The sequence below is a fragment of the Melanaphis sacchari genome, unplaced genomic scaffold, assembly GCF_002803265.2.
Source record: "Melanaphis sacchari strain LSU unplaced genomic scaffold, SCAv2.0 Contig50_pilon_pilon, whole genome shotgun sequence".
In the NCBI taxonomy this organism is placed as follows: Eukaryota; Metazoa; Arthropoda; class Insecta; order Hemiptera; family Aphididae; genus Melanaphis; species Melanaphis sacchari.
The window spans coordinates 927,643-939,440 of record NW_020271344.1 but is presented as its reverse complement, the minus strand read 5'-3'; the positions used below and the strand labels follow the sequence as shown (position 1 = coordinate 939,440).

General features: G+C 25.6%; 1 protein-coding gene and 1 non-coding gene across 2 annotated transcripts; both read left to right on the top strand.

Annotated features, from left to right (window-relative positions):
• The first annotated feature begins 3,826 nt into the window (after positions 1 to 3,826).
• Positions 3,827 to 8,351, top strand: LOC112599330 (tRNA selenocysteine 1-associated protein 1-like). Its single transcript, XM_025346189.1, has 6 exons — positions 3,827 to 4,382; positions 4,444 to 4,632; positions 5,424 to 5,583; positions 5,675 to 5,840; positions 7,752 to 7,930; positions 7,999 to 8,351. Exons 1-6 carry the CDS (start codon positions 4,161 to 4,163, stop codon positions 8,118 to 8,120), a joined length of 1,038 nt encoding a protein of 345 aa, XP_025201974.1. The 5' UTR covers positions 3,827 to 4,160; the 3' UTR covers positions 8,121 to 8,351.
• A 2,258-nt stretch (positions 8,352 to 10,609) lies between these two features.
• On the top strand, positions 10,610 to 10,772 carry LOC112599414. The gene has a single exon (XR_003114938.1). It is a non-coding gene; the product is annotated as a U1 spliceosomal RNA (small nuclear RNA).
• The last annotated feature ends 1,026 nt before the right edge of the window (positions 10,773 to 11,798 follow it).

Here is an 11,798-nt window from a genome sequence, read left to right as displayed (position 1 = left end):
GAGAGTTTACTAACTCTTAATGTTTGTTTTTTTATATATATATCCATTTCATAACGGCATCGGTGTAGAATTAATTTAATTAAATTATTTACTCACTTATCATCATACCTATTTCATTGTGCCTCTATTTCTTTTCACTTTTTAAATTATGAGCGAAACAATGAATGTATTGATTTTAAACTTTGAAGATGATTTCTTGGAAAAAATTGGATTTAGTTTATAATTTTATAACTTATTCAGAAAAAAAAATGAAATAAAAAAACTTAATAGTTATAAATTATGACAAGAATTTATTGTATAAATTGGAAATATTTTATTACATAAGAAGTATTCAATGTCACATAGAAGATTTTTCAATATTACATAGGAAGTTTCCTAATGGCAATAGAATTGCATAGAATGAACGGATTTTGAATATTTTTTAAAAAAATAAATAAAAGTTCTTGCATAAAACAAATGTTTATTTAAAGTATTTTAACTATCAGCGTTTCTAAGGTATTGTGTTAAGTAATAGTAATTAGAAATATTTTCTTTTTTAATTTAAAACAATATTAATTTATTACAGCATAAAAGTTTAAAATCCTAAAATTAGTAATAAGCATTCATTGAATAAAAATTATTAATTACTTACCAATTACTGTATGAATTTAATTTAGTGTACATTTTTATTAATATTATCATAATTCATAAATATAATTTTATTATAATTAACATGAAAAAAATCTATTAGCAAAATGCCATACGTGATACCTACTATACCCTACCATTGCATACAATATTTCCTAGGTAATTATAACTGAATTTGTAATTGCATAGCTGATATTTCACAAACGATTCATAGTAGTCAATAGGTAGGTAACACGCTCATTAATCTTCCCTTAAAGTGCTCATTGGAGATTTTATCATAATGACAGTCTTATTTTTCTGAATCCAGGGATATCAAAATCTCAAAATTGTAAATTTGTCAAATAAGAAGTTATTCGTGTCAACAATACTATTATAATATGATAAAATCAAATTTTGTTTTTTTTTTATTTATTGTTCAAAATTATAACCATAGAAACTTACAATTTTCACTAAATTCTTATATTGTAATTTTTAAACATTTTAAATTATTTTATACGACAGATAAAATAATACATCACCGAGAAAAAATGCTTGATAATTTATAGTCCCAATATTTTTTTATAGGTATTTAAAATTAGCATTCTTACAAAATCTCGGCAATTCAAAAATTATTTTACAGTTAGATAATTATAAATTTATAAAAAGAATTCTCGTTAAATGTAAGTCGTAATCAAGTTAGTTTGTATACCTCTCATGAGTCAAACTATCGATTACGTCAACCGTAATTGCGACTCGGCCGGAGGGATTGCTCCAAGATGAAAAAGAGATCCTGCGGGTCCGCAACGCAGCGCGGTCCACCAGATATCACAACATAGATACTCTCATTAGATTTCGTCCTGGGGTCTCGTACTCTCATCGACCTTGTGTCTGCGTCCGATGTTCGCCCGCTGCCGGAACCAGAATGTCAAATTTTTGCGGGTCCGACGACACTGACGTCAGTGTTCCTAACTCCACTTTCCTCACTCACCCCGTGCTAAAGTTTCCACCGTCGTCATCGTTGCAGTTACGGAACGATGCCCACGTCGGTACAACTGGCCGCCGTGTCGTCGTCGTTGTCGTCCACTAAACAGTCAGAGTTAAGCACATTCCACGCCTACAAACTCGTTGCGACGCCACGGCTGGTCGTAAACTCGTAAAAAAAATAGAACGTGTACGGGTAACTTGCCGCCGCGTACCGTCCATGCGTCGCATGTCTTGAGAATTGAAGGTTGCGAACGCTAATAATTGCATCGATTGCAACTGCAATACACACACACACACTGCAAAACCCGCCTGAGGCTTTTCCACGCCGCAGTAAATCTCCGTCGGCGAAGTACATAGGTACCTATATATGATTAAATTATTGGATCTAACTAACCAACCAGATCTCCAAGAGAATTCCTCACTTCTACTCACTTGACCGGTAAAATATCCTACATTCCTACACTATCGCCATTCGCCATTGACTCTGCGACTATCTGCATTGCCTTTCGGTCAGTCATCGCAAATTTCTGCAGCCATTCCTTTTGTTCGAAATTTGAATCGACCGCTGGAGTTAAAATGTCCGATGATGGTGCGTTTCCATCGAGCGACGGATCACTAACATTGTCATAACATTTTTTCTAATCATTAAAACCTTTATCTTTATTCTCAAATAATGTTTTTTGTTACCAAACTATAAACGTTGAAAACAAAATAAAACATTTTTTTTACTGTAAATATAAAATTCAATCTCTAAAATGAGTTTCTTCATTTTGTATTTTTCTATTGAATATATTTAATGGAAGGTACCTCACATATTTACCAATTATAACTCTTTTGTTTTTTTTTAAATGCATTAATTTCAAATTTTGCTTTAGTAGTTTTAATAATAATCTATACTTAAGAAGTTGATTTCCCATAGTACTAGATCAATATTTGGATAATTATAATTTATAATTATTTATTTATTTATAGGTGTATTCTGTATAGTACCTATATTAAAATATAAATTATTTTAGAAATTATGGCAAAGAAGCGTTCAATTTATTTTGCCTCTGGCGTTTTCAACTCTTAATCCGTCACTGATTGCCACTATTCTACTGGAACAGCCAGACTACGTGCAAATAAAATAAATTGTGAATAGGTAAATTGAAGCATGCTATTTATAAAATACAATCATTTTTACAATATTCATCAAATTTGAATGATTCAATTTAAGTTATTAGTTATAATTATTAATTTAAAAGTTTTTTTTATTACAAATACGGTCTTTAAAGATCTAAAAATATTTATTTTATTTTATAAGACCGTGATACCTATAAAATATAAATATAGATTACTGGACTGGAAACAAATAATTCGAAATTTCTTTGTACTTGCACTATATTATTGCCTATTGGATACTATGTACGACATTAATAATTATAAATTATTATGTACGTTTACATAATTATACTATAAAAAAATCTTATATAAGATAAAGCAATACTTTTAAGTTTTAATGTTATAAATATAAATTAGAGCATGAATTTTATGCATTTAAAAGTATAAAAATATATCATAAAATATGCAAGAATTTTTTTTTATTTATTTAAAATTCACAAATTAAACAACTTATAACAATTAATTACTTAAAATTTAAATGCTTAAGAAAAAAATTTTCGCATTAGTATGCAATACATTTCGAATTTTGTAAGACTATGCAATAACCAATAAATATAAAAAAAAATTTACCATTAGATTCAAATAATTATGATTCGTAAATATAACTGACATAATCCAAATAAGTAAAAAGGAAAAAAATATGCCATTGCATTGAAATCCGTTTTCTGGTTAAAAAAGTAATATAACATAAAAAGATAGTTAAAATAAAATAAAGTTCAAAGACCGTAATTATTAATATTACTATATGACAATAATTAATTTAGAATGATAATTTTTATTTACCTAATCTAATAGATATTACCATTGATTATAGAATAGACTATTATAAAATATACTATACTATATACTATTATAGTCTATTCTATAATCAATGGTAAGACATTTTGATTAAGGGATGACAAATAGATCCCAAGACAACTATATCCATTTTGTTGCCAAGTATGGTTTGGATGTTGATGACTCTGGTCCTATTTGTTCATACACCGTATATGATATATATGATAATAATATTTTCTATCTGTGGTCTCAGATTTATCAGCTTTTGCTTATCAATATTCTACCGTTCACAAAATAAATAATGTTTATTTATTGTTCAGTAGCAACTGCTAACTGCCGACTTGTCGAGTGTCGACTAGCAAAATAGCAAGTAGCAGATACTTAGTACTGACGTGTTGATAAATTATATTGCAATATAATTATTAAATTTAATTCTTCATACACAATATACATATATTGTACTTATTCACAATTCACTTTTCATGTTAGTGTTCTACAATAAACATTCAGTACATTAAATAAATGATTTAAAATAAAATTTGTATAATTACTTTTATGTTTGAATTTTGTTTTAGCAAATAATTCATATTATTATTATTTTATTTGTGCTGTATAATCTAAGTTCTATCAAAATGTATACAAATCAATACACTCCTCAGTATTCACAGTATAATCAACAATATCAACAATATCCATCTAATTACTACCAAATGTACAATTATAACCAACAACCTGCTTATAACGTTCCACCACCAACACAAACAGCTGCAACGTTTATAAGTCCAAACGTACCTGTTCAACAACCACAAGTATCAACTCCAGGACAAAATGTTACAAGTTTATGGATGGGAAGTGTACGTCTTATGAAATCATTTATAATTTATAATTATTAACAATGAATTATTATTATTTTAGCTAGAACCGTATATGACGGAGAGTTTTATCACAGGTGCTTTTCAAAAGATGGGAGAATATCCGAAGAATGTTAAGTTAATGCGTAATAAAAATACTGGTGAAACTGCTGGCTATGCCTTTGTTGATTTTTATGATCCTGTATCTGTTATGCATAAACTCAACGGAAAATATATACCTGGTACTAATCCAGTGAGTAGTTATTTTGTTTAAGTCAGACTATAATTTTATAAATTTAGGTACCTAATATATAAATCAAATAAAGTAAATTTAAACATTTTATTTGTTAAAATAAAAAGAAATATTGACCAAGGAACTATGTAAAAAAAAATATGCTTTATAAAAATTGACTAGTACATTTACATAATAAAATATGCATTAATTTACATTTATTAAGATAATGGTTTTTGAAAAAATTATAAATATAATACACATTCAATAAATTTTTTACTTATATCATATACAGACTATTAAAAATAAAAAACAAAATATTCTTCATTAAAAGTAGTTACAGGCACTTGCATAATGATTTATTTGTTTTGCTATGATACATAATATATCATTGCTAGTGCTATTTTAGTTTCAAGTTTGTCTCGCCAATCAATGTAATAATATAATATTACTAAATAACCATTTACTGATATACATGCTATATGTTTTAATTATACTAAATATGACTCAAATTATTCATATTTATACTTTGATAAGCAAAGTAATATTTTAAATATTTCAAAAATAACATTCATTGATAAAGAAGTATAAACAAGTTATTTAATTAAAAAAATTATTCTTGTTATAATTTACTGATTTAATATTATGTATTATATATTACATTTTTGTATCATATGTATATTTAAGATGAGTCAAATAAAAATTTGTTATTAAATTATTAAACAATAAAAATAACTTTAAGTATTTTTTTAAGTACAATTTAAGTATATGTTATAGAATATAAATAAATAATTTTGAATAATTGTTTACAGCCTGTTAGATTTAAACTCAATCATGCTGGAAATCCTGGAAAAATTTCTACAAGTGATAGAGATTTTTCTGTTTGGTTAGGTGAACTTAGTTCTGATGTAGATGATTATCAGTTATATAAAACATTTGCTTGCCGTTATCAATCTATACGTACAGCTAAAGGTAATACTTGAAAATTTAAAATTAATAATAATATTTATTAGTATTATGTTTACTATAATAGTAATTTAATATTATACTTAAAACTTTTCAGTGGTTTTAGATAGTGCTGGTTACAGTAAAGGATATGGATTTATTCGTTTTGGTAGTGAAGAAGAACAAAAACACTGTCTTAACAATATGAACGGTTTTCCAGGTCTTGGTTCCAAACCCATAAAGGTTAGCAGTGTCATACCCAAATCAGAACGTCATATTGTTGTGTAAGATGATTATTTGTTTTTAATTGATTTACAGTTTATTTTAAAAATGTATAGCAATATAAGTATTTTTATTAAAATTAAAACTAATTATCTCAATCTGTTATAAACAAAATTAAATTTATTAACTAATAGAATTTTATTATTTTTATTGAAATAATTACAATACCAATTATATTATAAATTCAATAACTTAATTTAAATTTGTTTACATGATATAATATATAAACTAAAAAAAAAAAGTTTTAATGTATAGTAGAACCTAGTAACCTAGTATCTGCGGTATCATAATTTAGTTATTACACATTAGAAATTAAATTCAATATTATACAAACAATAATTTTATCATATAATTTCAATTAAATAAAAACTTTACCGATTTCCAAACTAAACTTCTTCAAATGTGATCAAGGAAAATTAATTAGTATTTAATGATTTTCACATGCATGATTTAATACTTCAATAATCAATATTAAAACAAATTTTTTTTTCTTAAAAAATGAAGTTAATAAGAAAACAAATTTTTTTTTCTTGAAAAATGAAGTTAATAAGAAAACAAATTTTTTCTTAAATTATAACAATAGCATTGATTATTTTGGCAAGTCTGAACACTCAAATTTTTGGATAAATCCAATTAGTTCTAGAATTAAGTGTTATTTTATCTTTCGTCTGTTAAATATAAGTATATGTTGTACATTTTTACAAATGTTCTAAGCCTACAAAAAAAAATCATATTGTTATAGATTTATTTAATTTATCAAATATTTTATATTGTTAATATTATTATAATTTATATTTATTTTATTTTAGAATTTCTTACTCTAAACTTAATTTTAAGAAAATTTGATACTAACTGTTCCTGTTTTTGTCTAACACATGGGAAACATTTTACATGTTCTTTAACAAACATACTGATAGATCTAGTGTAGAAATAATAATTCTGAAAAGATTTTGAATTTTTTGATAAATTGACTATTATTGATTTTTAACTATAACATCTTTAAAAATTAAATTATGATAATTTTTGGTTTAATTTTTTTTAGGATTTAAGTTAATGAAATAAAAAATTTGGTTAAGTCTCAAAACTTATATAAGAATTATATAACTATAAGAATTATTATAGCTTCTTTATATTAGTTAGTAAATTTGACAAAGAACTTATCTAAATCCCTATGCTTCTGTTATAATTACAATTTATTTCTATAAATAAAGAATATATTATCATTAATCATTATAATTTAAACTATATTAGTAAATTTTTATCTCTGTATCAGATAGTTTAAAAATTAGTTTCAAAAGATGTAAATGAAATTCTTGACTAGGCAAATATTAAGAGTTATAAGATCTATCTTTAATTACAATGTTCGTTAGCTATTTACAATATAAAATTATGTAATAAGATTTCATATATTGATTTATGTAATTTTGATTGTTAAAATTTTGTTGGTAATTTTTACGCTAGATCCTATAATTTATTAGAATTAATTAGTCGATGTCCCTATGTTTATTAATGAATAATTACAATCTATATTATATGTATAATAAGAAATTTTAATACCATACAAATGTATTACAAATGTATCCTATTATCATGAAAAAATTATTTTTATTGTTAATAAGACAATTATTATTTAATTATATTTTTTGATTTCATAATAAAATATTATAACTACAGTAATATTTAACAAAACAATTCAAAATTGTGCTAATAAATAATATATTTAACTAATCCCTTTCTTTAATAATTTTATATTATTAAGATACAAAATAATTAACTATTTTATTTTAAAAATATATTTTTTAGAAATCATTTTATTACTATTTAAATAATATTATGAAACTTATAAAACATTGGCTTAATATCAAACAATAGTATAATTATAATTCAAAATAAAAATTGATCAATTATTTCAGTGCTTCAAATGAATCTCAAGGGTATAAGGCTAGTCAAGATTATGGACAGTATTTTGAAACCAACTACTGGCATCGATACTCAATGTGGAACCAACCTCAAAGTCAGAATTGTGTGCTTAAGCCAGAATCAGCTATTGAAACTACTGCTATTAAAACTAATGGGAATTCAAATTTAGTTGGTATGTTATTATATCTCAACATAATATAATTAAATACATTTAAAATTGAAAAATTTTAAATTTTGCAGATTATAAAAAGTCAATTGATATAGATGCATTAAACAAAGAATTGGTCACACAAGATTATAATTTATGGGATGCACTTGAAAGTTCGAAATGGCTACCACTCGACACTATAGAAGTTATTTAAATTTGAATAAAATCATCAAATATTAAAAAAAAACATTTTGATAAGTTTATTTGCTCAAATATGTCATTTCTTGTATATACTTATAAAAAGTAATGATTCTAAAATATTTTCATGTATTTTATTTACAACACATAAAAACTAACTTTTGAGAAATATTGCTTAAGATAACTTAAAATTAATAAACAACTAATGTTATTCTATTCTTCAAGTATCAATTAATTATTTTTTTTATGTATATATATAGCATATAATGTTAATTCATGTTTAGATTAAATAAAAAAAAATAAATATTTAATCCATATATAAATATTGTTCTTTTTAATGCTTCCTAGTAAATAGTTTAAATCAGTCTATCCTTTTTTTTTTAGCTAACACTTGTTTTCTGAAATAATTCCTTATTATTTCTGTGTATGTTTGATACTTGAATGATTAAAGATTGGATTGATTTAATTGTTAGTTACATAATTATGTAAGTATGTTTTTTTTTGTTAACAAAATTACAATTCAGTTAAAATAGTAAATAACATGTTTGTATTATTTTAGCTTTTATTCTTTAATTAATGCTAATACAAATTAAATGTGTATTTTATCTATAATTTTGTTTTTATTAAATTGCATAGTTAGGTTTAGGTAGTCAACACAAATAACTAAAAGTAATTAACACTCAAACTACTCATACTTAAATGTTTGTATTAAATTTTTTTTTAGGAATTACTATTTTTACACAAAATGTAAATTATATTTAAGTGTGATTTAAGTTTTCATAATAAAAATGCTGTTGTTAATTCTATGTTTTAATTATATATTTTACATTAACTATTTAGTACCACATTTTCTAAAAATAAGTAACTTTAAAAAGATTATGTATCTTATATTTTTAATTTATACACAAATAAAAGAACTACCTTATGTTTTTATTATGTGCTTAAAAATATCTTGGTTATTGTAATATTTGCTATTCTAATATAATTAATTTGATTAAAATTCTAAAACAATATAATTCTATAAGAATATTGACTTAAATAAGGCAAATAATTTTTACACACAATTTAAATAATGAGACTCATTAATTTAAATAATTAGGCCCATTAATGTTATGATGCAACTGTGATATATTTGGTATGTAATGCACCTATTGAAAATAATTTGATCTAAACTATAAGATATATCAATAGTTGTATGTACCTGACTGGAATTAGTAATCTAGATTTTGAGATAGGCACAAGTTTGTAGATATTTTATGGGAATGAACCTCCCTCCCCCCAAATGTGTCACAAATAATTTTTAAATAAATTAAGAACATATTTTTTTAAAGAACTACGAAAATATTACTTAGATACCTGCATAACTAAAGAATAACATTAAATTATTAACCGATAATTTATTTGAAAAAATTACTAATATTTTTAGGATGATTTTGTAGTATAGGACATCATGATAGCTGAAAATTATTAATTAAACCAGATTTTGAGGTGATGACTCAAGTTCTAGAACTCTTTGTGGTCAAATTATTAAAAATTCCAAATTTTCATATATTTTTAGGTATAAAATATACCCTAATCTTTGTTGGTTATTGCAAGTATTATTAGTCACTATTCATAGATGATGATACATTCTATAAAATTTATGTTACAAGATAAGCTTGCCAGATTTTAAAATCACCAAACCGGGACATCATATTAAAATAAACTTTTTTTTTTTTAATATGTTAGTATAATTATATGGAAATAATAAACAAATAACATAATACTATTATCATGTAATGATGTAATGATATTATGTACAATATTATTCCATGTTTCGATATTAAATAATATAATGTTAAAGTTATTTTAACTCGGCTTCCATTAACCGGGACACCGGGAAATGTTAAAACCGGGACGAATGGTGAGCCTATTAAAAGATGTAAGCCCATGTTACGATTTTGCGATAATGAGGACGTTTCAAATACAAATTTACTTTTCGAATTTAGAATACAAAAATATGAATGAGAATATTTAAAATAAATAGTAAAAAAGATATTTTAATCATTGCTTGGTATTCGAGTAATTTAAAAACATGTTGGCAGAGGTGTATCAGAGACCCGTATAACATAAGTTGTAGTTCTAACCCACCATGAAAAAATTTCTTTTTAAACATAATTATAGGAAGACGCGTCGAGTGTGGAAATAAGGAATACTGGAATGGCGTTCGCTTGTGGCGGCAACGTTAGTGACAATATCTTGTACCACAGATGGCGCTGCCCACGGATCTGCCATAGATTGACCGGATACGGATGTCCTAACTACCGATTTTCGCACAAAATAATCAATAAATGACAACCGATAAAGATGTCTAGATGTTTTTTCTTTACGCTGACGTCCCATTATGGCCACAAGACGATTGCTAGGGAACTGTAGGTCAACGTCGAGTCTTACACAATATCCGACTCGCCATATCTCGGGCAGACCGCGCATTACATATAACCATTCCCGGGACTTTCCATCGGCATACTTACCTGGCGTGGAGGTTAACCGTGATCACTATGGCGGTTCCTCCAGGGCGAGGCCGACTCATTGCACATGGAGTCGGTTGACCCCTGCGAGTATCCCTAATGTGGATACCTCGGGCGCAGAATTTTTGGTAGCTGGGACTGCGTACGCGCCGTCCCTAATTTAACAAATGAGATTAATAATTAGAACGTGTACATACTGTACACTAATTAGACTGTTGTTGATGGCGATATCCATCAATCCGTGTTCTATAGATGCCAATATTTCCCTAAAATGTAATTCGTGTAGTTACCTTATCCCGATAGAGTAGTATACATTATGCAAAACCAATCATTCATAATCGATAGACATTAAATTTATTGTGTTTAGATCACAGTTGTCTGTATTATGAAAACAGAGGCGTTTATTTACAGGAAAAGTTGGTTTACGGAAATACGTGCCCCCCCCTCTTTTCCCTTGAATGTATACTCTTGTAAATGAGTTTATTTTTTCGATAGATTATAAAATACAGGGACATTTAGTATTGACTATTTTAGTTATATCTCCTCCTAAAAAAAATTCTTAATACGTCACTGCTATATTATTACTAACTCATCTGTGATATAGATGTATGCAATGAATTGTCGTGTGTATATCCGTGAATCGCCGATTGATGTTTTAACATTTTTTCACAATATTATAATTCGTTTTATGTATGTGGGACAGTGAACTGCAGTTTATTTTCATTATTATAATTACGTGATATGACCTTCTCTAGTTTTTCGGATAATTTAAATATTTATTAATGTTATTTTTTTAACAGATTAAGTTTAACTACAAAAAAATGGTATGCTTTAACAAACCGAGATAAAATAAACAAGACATTCGTATGCGTGCCTCATTCAGAATATTATCTACATTAATACTTATTATACTTATGATATTTATTTAGAAATGAGTAAACGCAAGAATGTGTATAAATGTTATAGATATACGATATACAATTATTATTTTTGTAAACTTTTAAAAACTGTTTATACCTTTGTAAGGACTGTGGACATGTGCATTAATAGTTTTAATCAAAGTTGTAAATTGTAATACATTTTACAACTAATCGACTGAACTGTGGAAGCAACTAGTAAAATTACGCATATTATATTTTAAAAATATGTTGTGATTCTACTAATTCTTGGTATATCTATTCTAC

Coding starts and splice junctions, on each gene's coding strand:
- LOC112599330 (XM_025346189.1), top strand. CDS start 4,161: ATGTATACAAATCAATACACTCCTCAGTATTCACAGTATAATCAACAA. Junction 5,584..5,674: donor ATCTATACGTACAGCTAAAG/GTAATACTTGAA, acceptor AAAACTTTTCAG/TGGTTTTAGATAGTGCTGGT. Junction 7,931..7,998: donor TGGGAATTCAAATTTAGTTG/GTATGTTATTAT, acceptor TAAATTTTGCAG/ATTATAAAAAGTCAATTGAT.